The sequence below is a fragment of the Ursus arctos genome, unplaced genomic scaffold (genome assembly GCF_023065955.2).
Source record: "Ursus arctos isolate Adak ecotype North America unplaced genomic scaffold, UrsArc2.0 scaffold_22, whole genome shotgun sequence".
NCBI classification, from domain to species: domain Eukaryota; kingdom Metazoa; phylum Chordata; class Mammalia; order Carnivora; family Ursidae; genus Ursus; species Ursus arctos.
The window spans coordinates 32,596,374-32,616,748 of NW_026622897.1; the positions used below are offsets into that span (position 1 = coordinate 32,596,374).

The window sequence follows — 20,375 nt, forward strand, 5'->3', positions numbered from 1 at the left end:
TTTTTCTTTTTTTTAAATCATTGAGCCTAAAATGAAATAAGCGAGAATAACAAAGCTTATATAGCAAAGCAGTGATCATAGTGGCTTCTTCTAATTAATGTCATAAGATTTTGGAGCGTACAAATGGAAACTTCGTCAAAGGTTTTGGTCATTGAGAGTATCCTCATTTTTTGTGTGTGGGATGTAATGATAGGACTTAATTTGAAAGCATCTGCTGGCAATGAAGAAAAATATGGAAGTAATTTTGCTAAATTGCAGTTACCTAAAATTAAATTTTACCTTTTTTTCTCAAAATTGCAACAGTTGACCTTGACTTTCCAGAATTGGAACACACTTTTCCAAATTTGCATCGTCAGCTGTTTAAACCGTTAGAACCACATCCAGATTTTGATATATCATCATCATACTCTGGGATTTCTCAAGACAGCAGAGACTTTTACCAGGTATTTTAAATGGAGATACTTCATTGCTGTGAATTTCCAAAAACAGTTTATCTTTTCTTCTGTTAGAACAGTGGTTCTTAACCTTGGCTGCCGATTAGAATCACATGGAAAGCTTTTAAAAATCCCAATGCCCAGGTTGTACCCAGACCAATTAAATCATAATCTCTAGGAGTGCTTAGATTATTACAAACTTTTTTTGAATTCCCCTAGTGATTCTAATGTGGAAGATTGAAAACCAGCTGTACTAGAATTTTGTCCTGTCAGCCTTCTCTCCAGCTAATGAGTATAATCTATAAAAGTCTCAAGAATATTTTTATTGTTAATTTTTTTTTACTGATTTTACAAAACTTAAAAGCCTCTTCCTGTATAATAAAGCAGCTGAGATTCAAACCTAGGTCTTTTGCTCCCATACCCTGACATCCCAGGCTTAACTATCTGGTTAATTTGCAGTTTGTATTCTAAGTAATCTTTTTTTAAAAAGTCTCTTTCATATTGACCGAAATGGAAGACTTGGGTTTAAATAAGCAAATTATTAGTGTGAAAGTAAAGTGGTAATTAAGGAAGAGTGGTATCATAGGAACATGACTATTGATCCAGTTGGTAATACGTAATCAGTATTTCAGCCTTTCCCTGTTGTTTTCCATCAGAACTCAGATTCTTCCTGTGAAAGCCACCATGCTGTTGGAGCATCCAGAAGTACTGTTTCCTTTACAGCACTGAGAACTGGCCTGAAATCTTCTAACACAAGCCTGAACCAGCAACCGGACCCTCATTTGGCTCATGCTGCAACTCAGATATTTGCTACAGAAAAGACTGAGGGTATGATTAAGTTAGAAATACTTTTCCCTGGTTTACATCCATTTTTCTTGGAAATTGTATGTAGCAGCACCTGGTATGTATGTCTCCACTCCCGTCCTCACCCATTCCCAGTGTTACAGCTTCTGTTTCTCTGTGTACTCATTTCAGTAACAGAAGTAATAATGCTCAGTTTGCATTTTTACAGTTCTGAACTTTTGATAAAATAAAAAGCAGAAGTGCTGCCTCTTGTTCCTCAACTTCCTTACCCTCAACCCTTACGGTTAAGTTTTAAGTATCCTTCTAAAACTTCTTGAACAAATTTTATGTATACACACATATACATATGTATTTTTATATGAGATACACAGACCATCTAAGTTTTTAAAATCAATATTCTTTCTTAGGAGGGAAGAGTCCTCATCATGTCTAATAACCAGGAGAAAATACATGGTAGGAGCAGAATTATTTGAAAATCACTGTGACCATCCTTTTAGTTTTCTATTCATGTATACATACATCAACTTTCACTCCTCAAATTGTAGGAAGTAATCTGACTTCATTACTTGCAATTTAGTCAGACCATTAGAGATTCTATCTGTATCCAGGTTTTACAACATGTAATTATGGTTAACTTAATTCTTACAGGATCTGAACAATCTTTTCAACAGCTTCTGCCAGAATTTTCTTCCCAGGAGGGGAGCCAGCATGTTGATCTACCAAGTATTTTTAGCATCGAAGCAAGAGATTCTTACCAAGGCATGGAAAATCAGAACTACTCCGAACAGACTGAAATACAAAATAAGAAAAAAAGTGTTCATTTCCACCTCTGTGTAGGAAGTTTACAGAGTTCAGTCTTCAGTTCATCTGATGAGGCTAACGTATTTCATCCCTTAAGTCTACAGTATAGCACTCCCTGTGGGTCTACCTCTAGTGAGTGCTCAATAAGAGCCCAACCAGAAGGCAGAAAAGAAAGACTGGGTTTCGAAGAATTATCAGAAAGAGGACTCGATGGAGAAAAAAATGAAACCCATGGGGTTTTAAATTCACATATGGAGGAAATGGATTCTCAATCCTGCACCAGAACAGTGGAGATGGGAACTTCAGTTCAGGCACCATATTCTGTTCAGAATGAAAAATATTTTGAGTATTCAGCTAAGGCAGAAACTCCAAAAATCTCAAGAAACCTTTCTCAACTAGCACAATCAGAGCTGTTTTTAAGTTCTGGATCATTACAGAGCTCTATTCCAATGTGGGTAAGTGAAATCTGTTGTATGTAAATAAATTCATTTCCAGGGAAGTCTTTTGAAATAAAATTCAAGCTGCCCAATTACTTGCTATGTTCCTGAGATGGTCAATCTTGTCATCATTGGAAATCTCCAGCAAAAGATCTGCTCCCAGTTCACATCCCTTTTCTAATGGCTTGGCCTATGCTTCAGCCTCTTTGCCCTGCATTGGATTAATCTGCTTGGTTTCCAGTCCAGTCACCTGAATGTAGTTTTTACCTTCTAGTACTGTTTGTCCTTCTACAGATATAGACTAGAAATTGTATTGAGAGCAAGAGTGACATCTAGTCCACAGATGTGTTTTTATTCTGTGGCTTTTGGGGTGGTTTTGTTTTCCAAATTCTTGTTCAGTAATTAAAGATACTTCCCTCTAAAATTGTAGTTTGGCAGCAGTGGCCTCCATTTGGCTGCACCCCACCAGCTACTGCTTTTAATAGGTTACCCCCTCAGGTTCTGCACAGCCCCCAGTCAACCTGCATTTGTACTTTCTGATAGCCCCATAATGAGCATTTGGACCTAGAAGCCTTGCTATTTTCAGACAGTATCATTATTTTCGTCCATCCACAAAGTCTCTATTTCTAAAAGTGGGTTGGGGTGGGGGAGGCACCACCATGCTCTTCGCAGACCACTGTCCTTCTGTAATGTAGGTTGTTTTTACATTTTTAATGTTTTAAGGGTATGGTTTCCTTTTGAATTTTATTGCACAGGAGACAGAGTCTGGCCATGGTATAATGGAAGAACCAGAGCTTACATTAGTAAGCACTAGTGATATCAGTATTGCTGAAATGGATTTTGCAAATCTAACCCTAGAAGAAAATAAAGGAAATGAGGCAAAAAGCAGTTCTCAGGTAAATTTCATAGCTCCCTTTAATATGAGTACACCTCATTTATACAGCAGCACATAGCTGAGAATAGGGAAACAGGAAGTTTTTTCCACTTTGTTTCCACATTAGAATTGTCTGCAAACGTAATTTACTTCCCCTTCCTAGGTGCAAATGCAGTCAACTACCCAGTGAACAGGAGGGGTTACTGTGCTTAGAGCAATTGACAGCTGACAGGAAAAGGGACCAGCTCTCGAACTGCCCAGTAGCATTGTTTTGTGCCATTTAATAGTCCTCAAGACATTCATCTTAATGATGCTATAGATTTCATTAGGACCTGTAAGGGTTGGACTCATGAATGAATTGATTCAAATAAGTTTTGAGGCAGCAGAGCTCTAGAAGACAGGTAAAACCAGACCTGAGGGGGATACAGAATGAGTGCTATTACTTTATTTTGTGTGTGTCAGTCCTGAAGAAAAAATGAGGACATATTTCAAGTTATAAACCTAACACTAAAATAGGTTTTAAGTTCTATTAGCGGCAGGTTCCTTTATACTTTTCTCCACTTTGGCAAGCTAAACCATTCCTGCTGGCTCACTTCACTTCTTAGAAGGTAGTCATTGGAGGGAATTCTGCCGCAAACTTAATTCTAACTTAGTAAGGATTCTAGATTAGATGAATTGATTACAAAACTGCAGCTGGAAACTCCCCACCTGCTGTCTGATTCAGTGTATTAATTTTCCCTCTTAACAGAGTAGTAGGACTTTTGTGGCCTGATACTTGTTGCCATGATTACTGAGAAGAGTAATTTGGGGAGGCAGGACAGCAGCAGAGCAGATGCAGAAGTGGAATGGAAGAACTTGACAGGAATCAGGGTGCAGGGGGAGCTTTTCGCTAGAGTGGGCTGGTCTGGTAAAGCATTTTAGTAAGAATAAAGTCATTTATCAAAAACTCTGTCTTCCCAGAAAACTACAGTTCAGATGTGAGAACCAGCACAAAGCAGTGAAAGAACGGGAGCTAAGTCTATTGGACATAGATTCCCATACTGTATTTGAGGATTAGAGGGTAGGCATTCCAACTGCCTCCCTCCCCCTGAAGACCACATTTGTCTACCAAAGGGAGCCAGGGGTTAGAAACTATAAAGGTTTAGAACCTATGCGTGTGATTCTGTTCAGTGAGGTGAAAAAGTGGTAAATTCATCTATAATTTTTTTGCAATTAGGTGAGTGAATTTCTGCCTCTTGTATCAGAAACCGAAACCTTGGGTTGTCCAGATGTATCCGAACACGGCACGGAGGAGCCAGTGATCATGTCTGCAGGTATGCCCTTGAACATCTGAAATGGTTAGTGTTAACCAAGGGGCCAGCAGACTTCCTGATTCAGTTCCAGTGTTCACCCTGCCCCACAATCTTGTACAACTGCTGGCACAATACAAATAAGCTTCAATTTTTTTTTTTTTTTTTTTAAACAGAAGCCTCTCCAAAGATTATAGCTCTACCTGGGAGCTTACAAGAAGCATTTATAAAGAGGAAAAAATCATTTATGGAGAGATCCTCCCAGAGACAAAAAGAAATAAAGAATAAAATTCGTATTCCTGAAAATTCTCAAATCAGGATAGTTGAGGAGAAACCTACAGGTATGTTCCACACAATCTACATCAGTTCTGACAAAGAAAATGTAGTAACACTGTAATATTTGCCAAGTCACTTGTTCTCTGCTCAGGCTCATCTGTGAGTCGCCTGAAGGGTGTGAATAAGGTTAAGGTTAGAGTGTCACTTCCTGAAGACAGAAAGACTGCGCAAGCCCTCATGCATCAAAGGACCCTAAGGTATAGGTGTGTATGTGTGTGTGAATGAACAGTAATTCACATTCCTAAAATGTGTCTTTAATTCCGTGTATAAATTTCTTACAGATCATACAATCAATTAGCTGAAGTCAAAAAGCAAAGGGAAGAGAAAGCAAAGCAAGATGCATATGCCCAAAACAGAGCAAGGGCAAAAGAATTTCATAAGGTGAGCTAGGCCCCCTACAATTTTTCCATGTCTAGGGTATACTGCACCGTTAACTGCTAAAATTTTTTTTTTAATTCCCTCCACAGAAAACACTAGAGAAACTTCGAGCCAAAAATACATGCTGACTTTCTACTAAAAGTGTAAAGTTTTTTTTTTAAATTATGTGTAACATAGGCAAAATTATTTAAACTAATAAATTTTTATTTAAGAAATTTTACATGTGATTCCTTCCGCTGCCAGTCGCCATAGTTCCTCCAAAGTCAGAATCATAATCTTCAAAACAGTCCTGGGAACAAGAGTATATACACTGGTTGAACTTGAGAGACTTCTTTCCCACTTGACCAATCATGGATAGAAGCAGCTAAATCTTGTATCTCCTCAGGAAAACATAGCACTATTGAGTAACTATTACATCCTATGGAGAACTCCAATATTTGGTCACAGCGTTAAGAGCTCTTGGTTTTAGTCCCACAAGCCCTCTTTGAAATGACCTAGAAGTTATTTTTTCAAATGTGTACATACCTTTTAAAAAGAACTTGTTCAATGCACAGTTGTCACTGTCAGTCCTATGTAACAGAACATAAAAGTAAGGTTCCATTTCCAGAGATGATCATGTAAACTGAAGCCAGCCTCCCTCTGTTAGATCTATTATATTACAAGTCGCATGGTTATTAGCAACACAGAAAGATTAAGCAGAAGATTAAGCACAAGTAGAGATCTAGGCACACACTTTTTGATATACTAGCCACGTATAGTCAGATGAGAATTTGAAATATGGCTTGTGTTATATTTATACTGGACAGTGCTGAGCTAGGCAATGGAAATAGGAAAGGGTTGAAAAAATGTTCCCAATAGGCTGAATGCTAACAAAGTAGCAGAAAGAAAGAAAACCTAGTGGGAAAATTTTTTTGTGGTCATGTCCACAGCAAATGAGAAACTGCATTCTCAAAGCCTTGGTAATGACCATTATGCCATTATATGGTAGAAGATAGAGAATTAACTTGCCAGAGTTCTTTCGGTTGGGCTTCTTGGATCACCACTTGAATATGGACACACTTCAAAAACTCCCCACCTATGGATTTTCAAAATGCAGTTAATTAGGTTCCCAAGTATCCTAAAACCCAGTCTGAACTAGTATGTGCTGGAAATTACAGACTTAAAACTACAAAGTTGGAATAATTATTTTCAATCCAGTCCGTTTAAATGCTGGGAACAAATGTATTTTAAACTAAAGCTATATTTACTTGCATTCAATACCCTAATTGACATGAAATGATTAACGGATTATTAACTCCAAAGGTAACTATTCTTGTTTCAGTTAACTTTTACTTTAGAGCTTTTGCTGGAAAGTACAGCACAGGTTATGTTTGGATGGATGTTCAGAAAGGCTACTTTTCATTCAGTGCATTCAGAGCAGTTGAACATTTTGCCCATCATCATAACATCACAAATCACTGGCCAACACTATAAACACCCATTGTGGCCTTTTAACATCTAGGGTTTTCTGTTTGGTTTTTTTTAAGTGGTGAGATAATTAACTACCAGGATTACTTGCTGTTAAAATTAGGTAAATAAATGGATTCCATCTCCTATAACATAAGGCTTTTGAGAGGAAATCTTACCTGTAATCTTTGGGATCCAATGTCTTTACTTCAGGGCCCTAGAAGTCAAATTGTAGAAGTACACCGATTGCTATTTTGGCGAATAGATCGAAAATTATCCCTTAATTGTTTCTAATGCTGAAAAGTCTTGTTACTTCCACCTACACTCCATAAGCCTAACAGAAAATGTTACAGGCCTCATTGTCACCACAGCAATAAACTTGTTGTGATGGAAGCATAACCTGTGTCTCAATGTAGCCACATTAACAATTTCTGGACACCAAGAACGACAGTGCCCATTTCCATCTAGAATGAGGCTTTATAAAAGTTCCTCTCAAGCTTATGATCTATATAAAGACTTCTGCATCTTTACAGAAGTCCCGCTGTTTTGGCTAACCAGATGCTGTCACTAAAACAAAGCAGCCACTAGAAACAAGTATAATAAAAAGCCTTACCCCTTCAGGGTTTGAGCCTGCATCTGCCTGGTTCTCAATTTCAAACACCCTAAAAAAAAAAAGCATTAGTTCCTCTTGAAGATGATCTCAAATTGAACATTATGAAAAACTATAGGAATACTGTTTCAATAAAAATACCAGGTTTAACATGCACGAAGCAAAGAAAACCAACGATGCCAGATACTGAGTTTCTATTGCACTGTCCTTTGAACACCCAGCAGGAATGAGCTGCTGAGGGCAGATACCATGCAGTGCGATCCTGATGGATATGCAACGCCCTCTACTTCAAGGCTGCAATGCTACTACCTGAAAATCTAGAAATTTAAGTACTTGTAATATGTAATTTGACCTTTATTCCTAATTGTCATTCCAATAAGGCAACTACATTACCTGAATCTTAAGTTAAACCTACTCCATTATCTTTCCTGTCTCTATAAAATGCAAACTATTAAGTCAAATCACTAAAGAAATGATGCACTAGAAATCAAAATCAGTTGCTCAGTTATTAGGCAGAATTCCTTAAAAAAATTCAGTATCCCTTTTTTAACAGCCAAAGGTTACTAGGATAAATCAGAGACTTGTTTAATAATGTACAAAAGGGGGTACTTTCATGTTATTCCCTAGACATGCAGTCTCTTCAGTTTGTCCAATTCTGTAAGTATTACAGCAAACATTTTTACCAAGATCTTGATACTTCTGTTGCATACCCAAACTACTGCATACAACAGTAAGCTGACCTCACAACTTACATTTTTTCAGAACTTTTGGATCCTTAATAAATTTCAACAGAAATAAAATGTTCCACCTACCTCTAAATGTGAATGAGTTCAAATCATATTCACCCCTACAGATAAAATACCAAATAAAAGATTAAGGACAATTTAATGATTAAAATTTAAAACCTAAATATATGATTAGTATCCAAATTGGTAACTGTATTTTTTAAGCTATAATCAGCTCTGTCAGAATTAAGTTTTAGTTCACGTCTGTATCATTCAGCAGTTGAACAGTTAAATTCATCATCTGAACTGTAACAGTACTCCAAAGATTATACTGTCCCCAATGAAAACTTACCTGAACTATCACACCCTAGAACTGTGCAGATTGTTGGGATACGCCAATATCTAAGATTTAAAAAAATCTGACTATTAGGTCTTTCACAGAGTTGTAGCAGATAAATGTCTTGTAGTTCTTTCCCACAGATCTAACACATAGTTCTGTGAATAAAGGAAACCACACATATACTCTATGAGGCGTTTCCAACGATGTAGGTCTACAGAAAAAGCCCCATCGGGATAGACCTCAACCACTGTTTACAGATTTAAATTGCAAGATTCCACAAGAAAAACAATCAGAACTGTGATCTGCTCTAAGTCTCCCGAGTTCAAAATTATGCAAAAAGCCAAATATTTACAATAAATTTAAAGAAATCATTCTATAAATTAATTACATGGTAAGGATTTTTAACATGCTTACAGGAAAGAGTGAGCCTATACTGAGAATAAAGACCAAATACTAAAGTATGAAGTAGCTACTATAGAACCACCAAAGGAAAAAGATTTCCATATCTAAGTCTTGATTTTTGCAACTCCAGTATCACAATGTTTTGTCTAGGACATTCCCATATTACATCGAAGTGTTTAATTTTTTGCCTCATCTTAAGAGATACCATTATTTGCTATCACTTATAAAAAATACAGGCAACTGGCGCCTGGGTGGCTCAGTCGTTAGATGTCTGCCTTTGGCTCAGGGCGTGATCCCGGCATTCTGGGATCGAGCCCCGCATCAGGCTCTTCCACTGGGAGACTGCTTCTTCCTCTCCCACTCCCCCTGCTTGTGTTCCCTCTCTGGCTGGCTGTCAAATAAATAAATAAAATCTTTTAAAAAAAAATACAGGCAAATATTAATGTGGCTATATTTCTGCTCTTCCCATTTAAGAAATCATTGGAAGATAAACAAATTGGGTGCTTTTTAATTAAGCTTTGCATCATTCCGATTTAAGAAATCTTATGTCCTCTAGTCATTTCTAACATTATATTATGAAACCCTACACCTCATTTTAGACTATGCATTAGTTAAAATAATGTAAATGTGTGAAACGGGAATATCCGGTATTCTGATTATTTCAATATAAACTAACTTAGTTTGTGGAGACCCTTTTCCTGCAAGTAAAGTGAAGCTTGCACTCTATCACTATAAAATGTGTGAACCCTAAAATTCATTTTTCTGAAATGTCAGATTGTAAACTGGCAAAATGTCTTTCAGTAACAAAACCTGTGGAGGTTTAAACTGACAAAGTACAGTTAAACAAATCTGATCCAAAAACTCACCTAAAGCGTAAGACATACCTTTAAGTCCAGACATTGTGTTCAAGTGAAAAGCCTAAAAAACAGAAGGCATCTTTGTTTCATGTCAACATTAAAATGAGAATACTAATTCAATATACCTGAGATTTTCCTTGTATCATATGCTGTAAGTAATTCTACAGTCCTGGAGCCGCCCTTCAGGCTTATCAGTACCCCCAACCACCACTTTAATGTTTTAGGGAACTTGTTCCTTCTTATCTGTATCAAAACTCATACTGAGCCATGAGCTCTGGGTTGCAAAAGAGGATTTATTTTTTGCACTTTGTCTAAGTCTTTGTTCACAAACTAAACAAAAACAAGCACAAGTGCGATCATAAAATACAGTATATCTTTAGTGGCATTAATCAGCAATATACAGTAGTGATGAGAAGAAAGTGGTAGTTGAAATAGTCTAGGTAACCAGTAAGTTATTACAGTACCATACATTTGAAGGTAAAAGTCACTTTTGTCTCAATAAAACTGCAATCAAAACGGTTTCAGGGACTCTGAGGAATGGATGGTTGGTTGTCCATCATTAGTGATTATAATCCTGAAAAACTTTATTATAATAATCTCTGTACTTCTCTGATTTGAATGTTCAAGTGACTCCTGTAAGTGCTTACCGTGAAATAAACAAATACAGGCAAAACGGATCTTCTGTTTATTATTTCTCAAGTAATTACTTCTGCTATGCAAGCCTCAATTTTCCCTACGTGTATAATTTCACTGTTTTAAAATGTTTTGTCTAGTAATTCTTTATGAGTTTCACTAATTTGTTCAGATATTTTTTCTTTTCCCCTTAGCAGGTTCTTTTATCACTACACCAATGTATTTGCATTTATTATCTTTACTTTTTACGAAAAGCTGTTTTCTCTGTTCTATTTACCTTAACATTCATATTCCTATCTCTTTTCAGGCCACCCTATCCTCTGTCCAGTGTTTTTGGACTTTGATGCTCTCTTTTTAGACAAAGCAGCTTCTTCCGTATTTTCCTCTTGTTCTAAATACATATTCTTCATCTTTGGTACTTCACAACTTATTATGAAATCATCATTGTCCTGCATAAAAAAATCAATATTAAATAAATAACTACATGTATAATAACACTTTAGTAATTACACATGTAACTGAATTCTAGTAAGGTGTTAAAGGTGCTTTAGTAATTACATATAACTGAATTCTAGATTACTTAAAATAACCTGGTTAACTACGACCTGATGTTAAAAACTTAAATTCGGCTAATTTTTTTCATTAGAAAATCCTAATTAGACATCTTAATGGCAAAACTTAACATATTAAATGTATTAACAGTACTGAAAAGCCCATGTTCTCACCAAGTATCCAAATAATCCCTATTTTTATGCTTACATTTCCTGTACCAAATCCACTGAGCCTTTCAAAAATTAAATTCAGAATCTAAGATAGTAACTAGTGGATTAAATTCTTCCTGTACAACTGCTATCTTCCTAAAATGAAATGGGACAAAAAATGTCACTTACCACCAATTTGATATCACATTCGTCATTATGTCCAAGATTTGTTGCAGCCTCATCCTCTGTTCTGTAACATTAAAATATACCCTCAGATGACAGAATCCTCTAGAACCCAATTAGTAATATACTGTCATGACGTACAACTGAAACAGCAATACTAGTAAGGAGAAAAATTATGTTGTCATGTATGATATCCCAAAATGGATGGCTCACGTGCCAAGCTCAACTACGACTCAGATGGCTTATTGTATATGTGCTCCCATCACTATTAAAGAATAAACAAATCCATAACATAATATGGAACAATTAAAATTTATAAACAGATTTAATTCAATAAAACCTAGGACCAAAATTATGTCACAGAATAAACTTACTCTGACTCTTCAATAGGAGAGAGAGATCCATCATCATCCAAGTATTTGTATCTACGACTGTCAAGATCTTCTTTTTCTAAATCTTCGCCAACATTCATTTGTTTCAAGGATTCCTTGAGGTAGTACTCATACTTTAGTTTTTCAAGGTAGTTGAAAAATCCTCTTGCCACTGCTTGCTAAATATCAAAAACACTTTATATAATGGTTTTACAAAATACAAAATCTTCCTCCATGACTTCAGCAACCATAAGCAGATGCCTTATGTTCCAAAATGGAAAGGATCCTTTTACCACAAACTCTTAAGCAATCTTGATTTACTCACTGCCATATGTGGATCACGTATACCAGATGCTGGTTGTAAAAAGAATACACTATCTACCTAGCACATTATCAAATTTACCTCAGTTGGTATACCAAGAAAAACTAAGCACAAATCTTGCATTGTTTGGGAATTTCTAAAGACATTTTTAAGTGCAAAGAGAAACAAATCTCTTTTGTTCATATAATCAGCTTAAAACATAAAACGTTAGTATTCTTTCAAATCACCAATTCTAGAGCAAAAGATTATAAATTATGCAATCATTTAACTCAAGTATTTGAGAGTCTAATCCTAAGTTATTTGTCAAGCAATTCTGTCAAAATCAAATATTCAGTATCTGTAAGAAAATGGCCTCTACTAAAGCCACTACCCACGGAAGATATGGATGGGTTTGACTTAGGTTACTGTAGAACTGGGAATCACTTGAGTTTTAGGGATGATATTTAAAGACCTGATGAGATCAAGAGATAACGGCCTTGAAGCACCTCATATATAGGTATATTCACTGACTATACCAGTGAAGAAGACACCCAGAAACCCAGGTGAAGTCTGTGCTAAAGGATGGGCTGGTCTTGAAGTGGCAGATAAGTCAGTACAGAAGAATATTATCAAAGTCGCAGATTCTATGTTCCAGGCACATCTAAATTCTAAAAGTGGCCAACAAGCCATTTCAGACATTTTAGCTATGTGTATCCACACAAATAAAATACTGACTCACCTCAAAGGTTAAAATCTTTCTCCAGGGTAATGGTTTTGTTGCATTCTCGGATTCTAAAAATGGGAACCCAGATCCTTTGTCTTGAACTTGTTTCTTATTTATCTGGGAACGTCTACTGTTTTTTCTCCCTCTTGGTCTTCCTCTTGGTTTTCCTGTTGGTTTATATTTCCTCTTTTTACGTTTCTTTTTTTTGAATCTTTCAAAAATAGCTTTTAAAGTCAATGGTCTTGGTTCAAAAGATGAGTCACTGGATGAATCCCTTGCTTTACCACCTTGAGGTGAATTAACAAACTTCCTAGTAGGGTTTCTCTGCCTCTGTTTAGGTGAGTAAGGGACACACTGAGTTTTAAATAAGCTGCTACCAGAAGAAGAGTTATCACTAGAAAAAAGGGGAAAAAATAAATTGCACTTTTGTATTACTGAATGCTTATTACCCTAAGGTACTTTTTCTTCCACAGACCAAAAGCAGGAAAACATGCTCAGGATTTTTAAAGATGGGCTCAGGATTAAACCAGCCACTTAGTTCTGACTACCTAAAATGGACCGTAATGCTATGTGCCACGATGCCATAGCACTTACCAAAAAATGACCTTCCAAGAGAAATAATATATTTTTAATTTCCAAAGGCAATCTTGTTTACTGCTAGAGCTTACTCTAAATAAAACAAGAGTAGCCTGGCAGATAGATATTTAATTTGAATAGAAATGCAGATTTGATTTCCCAGTCAACTAGATATTTCCATCATGTATATATGCATGCCAGCACTATTATAAATGTGCTTGTTATCTCAACAAGTTGATTTTTAAGCAAGATCGTCCCACTGATGTCTATTCTCCTGTTGTAATGTTAGGATGATTTGGTCAGAACAGATACCAACCCGGCCCAGAGAATATTCTGTTTCCCTGGGGTTAAGAATGTGTCCCACCGTTAACTACATAAACAAACTGAGACCTGTGTAAAACAGGTTTTCCTTCTTTCCTAATTCTTGAAAATTACCTTTATTGCTTACCAAGTAATAAAAATACAGTAAACGTTACCAGCAAATCTAGTCAGTTTTGCAGTAAAAATCTGGTGGTGGTTGATTTAAAAAAAAAAAAAAAAAGCACTTACCTTTCATTTTCCATTTCCACAGCTGAACTAGATGCCATTAGAGTTGAGAAAATTCATTCCTGTTACATATTCTCCCAAGTCCTTCTCCAAACTGTTTTATCCACCACTAGTTATTTGTTTCAGAGTTCTGACAATTCGGTAACCGTGATGTAGTTTCTCTAAACAAATGCCAACAGTTAGTATCCCAGTAGTACAAAATTCGATGTAGTCAGATTATGTCACGTTTTATGTAAATTAAGGCAAAAATCATATACAAGGCCCTTAATATTTTTGTGTTAAGAATCATCCATTTCAAATCAAATTCTATAAACTAGAAACTGAATTCACGGTTTCTGTTTTTCAGTTGTTTTCTACCCAGTGGAATAAGATTCCAGGTATTGCCATTTCCAAAAAAGTATTAAACATCTTCCCATGATACAAAATGTAATTTCACTAACCATGTAATGTACAAGTATTCACATACAATTAATGGCCAAAAAGCCATTCTTCAATAGCAGATGAGAACTCCTTGAAAAACCTTTCGCATACAAAGCCAGAAGGCAGTGTTGCCTCCGTATATCAGGAAAAATAATGATTTACTACCTCACTCCTGGATTTCCATTTGTAGCCCCTTATTCATACTATGATTCACCAAAGTCACTGTGAAACCTCTTCCTTGGCATACTGTCTCCCTGCCATTATGGGTAATAAATAATGTTCTGAATTTTGAAACTTTTCAAAGAAAGGCCAACAAACCACACAATGGTGCCCTTCCTCTTTTTATAATCTCCTTGGAAAATCTGACAATGGGAAAAAAAACTAAAGATGTCTTATTTTACTACCTCATCTCCCCTACGGGGATACCAACATACTTCAGTTTTTGTGTTGTCTTTAGTATACCTGAGAATGCCAACTGAGTAGTGAAGAAAGGAATCCTAGGATAAAATGACAAATATCTTAAATACAAGAAATCACCAAGGTCAGGTAGATCTTAGAGATTTGCAAAATATCCGACAGACGCGGTATGTTTTGATGGTAGTTTTTTAAAATGCGAAAACCTAAGTATTCATGAAATAATTATTCAAAAACGAAATTTAACAAAAATTGGGTCCAACGGCACTGATGGTATACCGGAGGTTAGGTCTGTCTTAAATATCAGCACATTATTACAGCACAGCGGGGTTAACTCAAAAACCACTTTTCCGGAAACCGTGTAGAAACATTCCTAACGAAGTGTACTTCCAATCCCAAGATTCGGCGAGAGGCCACGCGGCGAGGTAGCGCACTTCTGTAGAGCTAACAATCCCTTCAACCACTTAGTATGTCTAACCTTGGGGCGAGGGTCTCCAGGAAGCACTTCACCGCAAGCAAGGAAGGCGGCGTCAGAAATGGTTACCTCGCACTTAAGAAATTCTCAAAACGTGTACTTGTCCGTAATGCTCAATTTTAAACTCTGCATCGACACAACGCAGCACGCCTCTGAACACGCAGATGTGGGCCACAGTGCAGCCACCAAGCAAGCCCTCAGCCAGCGACCGCGAGCCCTCCACCCTCGGGGCCTGCCTTCCGCGGCTCGGGCCTCCTGAGCCACGCGGGGATCCCGGGAAAACCTAGCTCCTCCCTCGCTCACCAGGCCCGATAGTCCTGCCTTCCTGCCCACTCAAACTGGCAAACGGCCTGCACCAACAGCGCCGGCCCACCACGGGCCTCTGCTGCGTACTCGCGCCCCGCAACCCAGGCCTCGGAGGTACGCTTTCGGCAACCTCCAAACCTCGGCATCCCAACACGCCAACAACAGCTCACCTCCACAACCTCGCGGAAGGAAAGGAGAGCCTAGCCCGCGAACCAGCCAATTGTGGGCCCGAAATCTCGCGAGAACAATTGAACGCCACGAGGAAAGTGAAAGGTGGGCGGAGGGGAGACGCAGGGCGCCATTTTGACCGCCGCGAGGGGTGGGGCGATTGGGGTGGGCGGTGCCTGAATGCCCAAACGCCGAGGAGGCGGGGTTGGTTGACACACAAAATCGGAATTCAGGTGCAGGCTTAGCTAACCTAGTAGGTACGTGGAGTAGCCAAGAACGTTTCCGCTAATGACAAGAACAGACTGTGGGGCCAAGCAAACGGAGTGGCTGTGAACTGCGAGGAGTCAGCCACTCAGCTGTTTCCGGTGTCTCGCATTTGCTGAGCTGCCGTCTGATTTTCTAAAGCCTTCGGGGGTGTGTGCGTGGCGGTGAGTGTGGTGCCGGCTGTGTTTTGTCCTGTCTACTTTTGCCTTCAGAAATCTCTTGTGTGTGAAACTGTGACAGGCTCGTGCTTTGACCGTGACTGCAAATATGTAACCTTTGTTCTGGAAGCCAGTATTACTCCATAGCACACCCCATTCCCCTCTCCACCTTTGGACTTGTTTCGTTAGCACGCTCTTTCCCTCCAAACTGAGGGTCAGCCTCCAGGACTTGGTTAACGTATCGCAAGACATCAGCGGTGGATTTTTTTCCTGCGATTTTGACTCCTTAGTCCCCTGAACGGCTACTGAGTGTTGAAACAGTTAAACTAGTTTAGTTTTGGTGGGTTCCGCCCCCACTAAATGTTTGATGGGTTTTCTCCCCTACAGAAAGGAATCAGCTGGTTTGATGTGTCCACTTTCAGACCCCTTGTATCGTATGATAGAGCCCTAAAGCTGCCTAGTCCTGTATAGTTAGTGTCATCCCAGGACTGAACACACCTTGAAGGTAATCTAATCTCTTTACTCAGTTTCGCTCTAAATATTGAAAAAATTCCATGCATAAAAGTCGAATCCTCTAGGCATCTCCACAGTTAGGAAATACTTGGAAGCTCCAGGACAGGTAGGACATGTCTTACTCTCTGCCCTACATGGGAGCAGGCCTAGGGATGTACTTTGTGAGGCTCAGGACGAAATGAAAATGCAGGGCCTCTTGTTCAAGAGCAGAGGGAAGCGCCACTAAAGGTACTAAAATATAAGCTGTCTGCTTTCTTCTGTAGTATCTCCTTTGACTTGTCATGGTGTTTTAACTTTCTACTGTTAATTATAATAGCATGTTAATCGTGCTATTATTATTATGCTATTATTAACAGAAATTTGTTACTTAATGTCAAAGTAAAGAAAAAAATTTAAATATAAATATTAGCATGAATTTTACTTCGTATAGCGTGCAACTCCGGTTTTAAATACAAACGTAAGAACGGTTAACTCGTATGCAGAATCAATGAAATTTCACAATTCATATTTTGTAGCTCACACAAACATGTATTTTGTTCATACTGGAACAATGGAAACCACAAAACCAACTTACCCGTATTTTTTTTTTTTTACTCCTTGATATATGCACATTCTACCAACAGTATGGAATCCAGGGACGCTGAGTCTCGCAGAGCTCCCCACAGATGGTGGATCCACCAGATTTCTGTGCTCATGGGGTTTCACAAATGCTTTATGTGGGTGAGGTAGCAAGGAGTAGTGGTGGACATGCACTTTGCCCCCCAGCCTCTGATCCTGCACATGCTCCATTGTCCTATTGGTCTTAAAAGTTCAAATATAAAGTTAAGAATTTCAGGGTGGTGACCACAGAGCATTAAAATAAGTGCCATTCTGAGCACTTGGCCCTGTGTCATGCTAGTTGCACACACATGAGGCCAGCCCTATCCCAGAGCCTTATGAGTCTGATGCATTGTAAATATTCAATAAATAATTAAGGCTGAACTGGTGTCCTCTAGGGAAGGCACTTAGAAGACAGAACCACAGTCCTACCTTCGCAGAGATCACAGCCTAGGTGGAAGGAACAAAGCAAACAGATGATAACTCTGAGTGCTATAAGATGGCTCTGTACGAATTCTTCCTATATGAGCTGAAATGTATCATTTCATCACGGGTTAACCCACATGGTCTAATGCGAGGGAGTTCTGGCTTTACAGTGGGCTGCATTTGATTTTGAATTATTTCTGCCACTTTAATAGCTGAGTGATCTTGAACAAATAATATATTCTCTCTGGCCTATTCCTCTTTTGTAAAATGAGAATTATATTATCTATTCGGTATGAGAGGTTCTGAGAGAATGTAAAGAGCCTAACACGGTAGCCGTTATATAGCAGGCTGTCAATAAATAGTTACCAGCTTGGTTGCTACAGTTGGTCTACCCTGTTAGGCATTGTCTCTGCAGGTCCACTTATCCAACTGCCCCTGTTTATAGTCTTCCCTTTTCTAGACCCTGCTTCTGGGCCACTGACTCTGGAGGAATCTGGAGGGAAAATTTCCTGTGCCTCCTTATGGCCCAAAGCTGTCCTCCTAGAGCCACACTTGACTTTATATTAGAACCTTTCTAACCCCCTTCTCCCATCACTCCAGCATCAACCTCCCCTCCTCCCTCTCACATAAACACATTTATGCACACATTACCACACTGCCTTCTGGGCTGTTGGCCTGCCTGAAGTTCTACATTTCCAAACTAGTTATTCAACTGTAGCCTCCCGGGGCTGGACTTTGTTTTTACTTTGGGGGGGAAAGAAAACGAACAAACAAACAAATCTGACCTTTTAAAGATAGCAAAGGGTGTAAAATTAGGATTGTATTTGAATTTAAACTTGTCTTTATTATTCCTACTATAAACAGAAATATCTAGAGTGCTTTATTTTCCTCATTATAACTAAATGGGAGTATTGAGCAGATTTTGACATGCTCTTAATTAGTACTTTCTGATAAAATATAAGATGTTGGCATTTGGAAAATCTAGGTGAAGAGTATACAGGAATATTTATATGTATTTTCTGTCCATCTGAAATTAATTTCAAAAAAAAAGTTAAAATGTTTCATTCCTGAACCATTATAGATTGGTCAACTGAAAGATATGCTTGAGGTCATCGAAATATGATTATATAGGTCTTGGGGCCCATTATCAACAGTTGATATTTTATTTGCAAGACTAGATTATGCATATTATGTAATTAAAGGATAATAAAAGTTGGTATTGGATGAAGTATTTGTGTAAATGTTAAGTCTTAAATGTATGAGATAGCGTGTTTGTGGATGACATGTCATTTGAAATTTATCATCAAAACCAGAAACTCAGTTTCTAAGAAACCTGTGAAACTCTGGAAAATTAAAAAAAAAGGGGGGGGGATTTTCCAAGTGCTACTGAAAGAGCACCTTTCACTTACTAAGTAAGCTTGTATCAGAGACTATTGAGATTAATCATTAATGAGGTGTTCCATTAACAATTTTAACAAAAATCTGAATAGTGCTTAGAAACACTCTTAAAAGAGTTTTGCCTGCATTCTTTGTTGCAGTTGGCTGAGCGTGGGATTCCCTGCCCACCTCACATTATATTTGCTTGAGTTTTTCTTTTTCCTTTCATTTTATTTATTTCCCTCTGCGTGCACACCTTATCACCCGAACACTTAAGGTAAGATACTAATCTCTGTGTATATATGTCTAGTTATTGTAAAATATGCTTAGCATATATTTTTAAAATATCAAACTGTAATTGGTTAGGTTATCAGAATAATTGAACATTAAAGGTGCTTACTAAGAAAGTATTTATTTGTAAGTAAAAGTAATAATTTGAATTTCAGTAGGTACTCATTTGTGGAAGTTTGCATTTCTCTTAGTAATTTAAATTTTCTTTTGTAAAAGTGATAGTCTAAGAAACTTGTTTAAATTTTACCTTAAATGTCAAATATAGAAAAGAAAATACAAATTATCTGTGAGAGAATTACTTGAGCATCCTATACTGTTATCTACAACCATTTAAACAGTTACATATAAACCTTAGAAACTACTTTTCGCTTCAGGACCTATGTTCCTTAGACCAACCATCAGTAAACTGCATGTTCGATCCACGTATATGACTAAAGAAAATGAATCATGTGCCTTCTTGGTTTGGCATTTCCTTTTGTCTGTCTATTTTAAAGGTTGACTTTCAAGTATCAGTATCAAAAAAAGGTTACTTGGGCATTTCTCACTTGGAATATTAAACACTGGAAACTGGGGGTGCCTGGGTGGCTCAGTCGTTAAGCATCTGCCTTTGGCTCAGGTCATGATCCCAGTGTTCTGGGGTTGAGCCCTGAATCGGGCTCCCTGCCCAGCGGGAAGCCTGCTTCTCCCTCTCCCACTCCCCCTGCTTGCATTCCCTCTCTCTCTGTCAAATAAATAAATAAAATCCTCAATGAATGAATGAATGAATAAATAAATACTGGAAACTGTGGTTGCCTTTCTGTGAGGAAAGAAACATAAATGCCCTTTTGCCCTTTTTATGTAACTGAACTCTTGTGTTCCTTTCCAGAGCAACAGCTGTTCATGCATGGTGCACGGTGAACGCTTGTGATCATTAGCCTACCATAGCTTTGCGTGTATATCCTTATACCTAAAGAAGAAAGATATGGCTTGTGCTGAGTATTCTTTTCATGTGCCAAGTCTCAAGGAGCTTGTTGGAGGTAAATACAATAATAACTTTGAGTTCTTTTTAGTTATTCTAAGGAAAAATTTTAAAAATAAAAATATTCTAAGATACGATTTATGCAATAGTATTTCCATGCAGAACTCATATTCCTAGGTTGCCTGAGTTAGTTAAGCGTCTGCCTTTGACTCAGGTTATGAGCCCAGGATGGAGCCCCAC

The 20,375-nt window shown here is 37.9% G+C and overlaps 3 protein-coding genes and 8 non-coding genes across 30 annotated transcripts in view; 2 read left to right on the forward strand and 9 right to left on the reverse strand.

Moving 5' to 3' along the window:
- CEP295 (centrosomal protein 295) overlaps positions 1 to 5,568 on the forward strand; it is a 52,482-nt gene extending 46,914 nt beyond the window's left edge. For all 6 annotated transcript variants that reach the window (XM_026505343.4, XM_026505346.4, XM_026505345.4 and 3 more), the window contains 9 exons: positions 304 to 443; positions 1,091 to 1,262; positions 1,887 to 2,494; positions 3,232 to 3,372; positions 4,567 to 4,663; positions 4,816 to 4,980; positions 5,067 to 5,172; positions 5,257 to 5,356; positions 5,443 to 5,568. In XM_026505343.4, coding sequence (XP_026361128.3) covers positions 304 to 443; positions 1,091 to 1,262; positions 1,887 to 2,494; positions 3,232 to 3,372; positions 4,567 to 4,663; positions 4,816 to 4,980; positions 5,067 to 5,172; positions 5,257 to 5,356; positions 5,443 to 5,481 — 1,568 coding nt within the window. In that variant the 3' untranslated portion in view covers positions 5,482 to 5,568. The remainder of the gene's footprint in view (positions 1 to 303; positions 444 to 1,090; positions 1,263 to 1,886; positions 2,495 to 3,231; positions 3,373 to 4,566; positions 4,664 to 4,815; positions 4,981 to 5,066; positions 5,173 to 5,256; positions 5,357 to 5,442) is intronic.
- TAF1D (TATA-box binding protein associated factor, RNA polymerase I subunit D) lies at positions 1 to 15,649 on the reverse strand. 10 transcript variants are annotated; one of them, XR_008960999.1, is made up of 14 exons: positions 15,554 to 15,649; positions 13,772 to 13,929; positions 12,662 to 13,040; positions 11,625 to 11,800; positions 11,257 to 11,317; positions 10,644 to 10,815; positions 9,761 to 9,794; positions 8,487 to 8,536; positions 8,222 to 8,256; positions 7,413 to 7,461; positions 6,979 to 7,016; positions 6,362 to 6,428; positions 5,879 to 5,922; positions 5,537 to 5,642 (listed from the first exon to the last, which is right to left on the reverse strand). XR_008960999.1 is itself a non-coding variant. In XM_057316906.1 (7 exons), the coding sequence occupies exons 2-6, from the start codon at positions 13,807 to 13,809 to the stop codon at positions 10,660 to 10,662; spliced, it is 810 nt and encodes a 269-aa protein (XP_057172889.1). In that variant the 5' UTR covers positions 13,810 to 13,929; positions 15,554 to 15,649; the 3' UTR covers positions 5,537 to 9,794; positions 10,644 to 10,659. The 10 variants fall into 10 exon arrangements, 1 of the variants encoding a protein (XP_057172889.1); XR_008961006.1 differs by having other exon boundaries at positions 5,879 to 6,428; positions 7,413 to 8,256; positions 12,662 to 12,813; XR_008961005.1 differs by having other exon boundaries at positions 5,879 to 6,428; positions 7,413 to 8,256; positions 11,625 to 11,796.
- LOC113260237 (small nucleolar RNA SNORA25) lies at positions 5,723 to 5,849 on the reverse strand. Its single transcript, XR_003317873.1, has one exon. It is a non-coding gene; the product is annotated as a small nucleolar RNA SNORA25 (small nucleolar RNA).
- LOC113260243 (small nucleolar RNA SNORA32) lies at positions 6,197 to 6,322 on the reverse strand. The gene has a single exon (XR_003317879.1). It is a non-coding gene; the product is annotated as a small nucleolar RNA SNORA32 (small nucleolar RNA).
- Positions 6,730 to 6,803, reverse strand: LOC113260235 (small nucleolar RNA Z40). The gene has a single exon (XR_003317871.1). It is a non-coding gene; the product is annotated as a small nucleolar RNA Z40 (small nucleolar RNA).
- Positions 7,142 to 7,276, reverse strand: LOC113260239 (small nucleolar RNA SNORA1). The gene has a single exon (XR_003317875.1). It is a non-coding gene; the product is annotated as a small nucleolar RNA SNORA1 (small nucleolar RNA).
- On the reverse strand, positions 7,531 to 7,668 carry LOC113260236 (small nucleolar RNA SNORA8). Its single transcript, XR_003317872.1, has one exon. It is a non-coding gene; the product is annotated as a small nucleolar RNA SNORA8 (small nucleolar RNA).
- On the reverse strand, positions 8,370 to 8,441 carry LOC113260251 (small nucleolar RNA SNORD5). Its single transcript, XR_003317887.1, has one exon. It is a non-coding gene; the product is annotated as a small nucleolar RNA SNORD5 (small nucleolar RNA).
- Positions 8,589 to 8,719, reverse strand: LOC113260244 (small nucleolar RNA SNORA18). Its single transcript, XR_003317880.1, has one exon. It is a non-coding gene; the product is annotated as a small nucleolar RNA SNORA18 (small nucleolar RNA).
- Positions 9,962 to 10,088, reverse strand: LOC113260247 (small nucleolar RNA SNORA40). The gene has a single exon (XR_003317883.1). It is a non-coding gene; the product is annotated as a small nucleolar RNA SNORA40 (small nucleolar RNA).
- The window catches only part of CUNH11orf54 (chromosome unknown C11orf54 homolog), a 21,407-nt gene continuing 16,433 nt past the window's right edge, over positions 15,402 to 20,375 (forward strand). Inside the window, exons 1-3 of one of the 6 annotated variants that reach the window (XM_048217504.2) lie at positions 15,677 to 15,808; positions 16,361 to 16,478; positions 20,043 to 20,193. In XM_048217504.2, the coding sequence (XP_048073461.2) occupies positions 20,139 to 20,193 (55 nt within the window). In that variant the 5' untranslated portion in view covers positions 15,677 to 15,808; positions 16,361 to 16,478; positions 20,043 to 20,138. Of the gene's footprint in view, positions 15,980 to 16,360; positions 16,479 to 16,534; positions 19,164 to 20,042; positions 20,194 to 20,375 lie in introns of those variants that run through there. The other 5 variants (XM_026505351.4, XM_026505350.4, XM_057316904.1 and 2 more) reach the window with 5 other exon arrangements.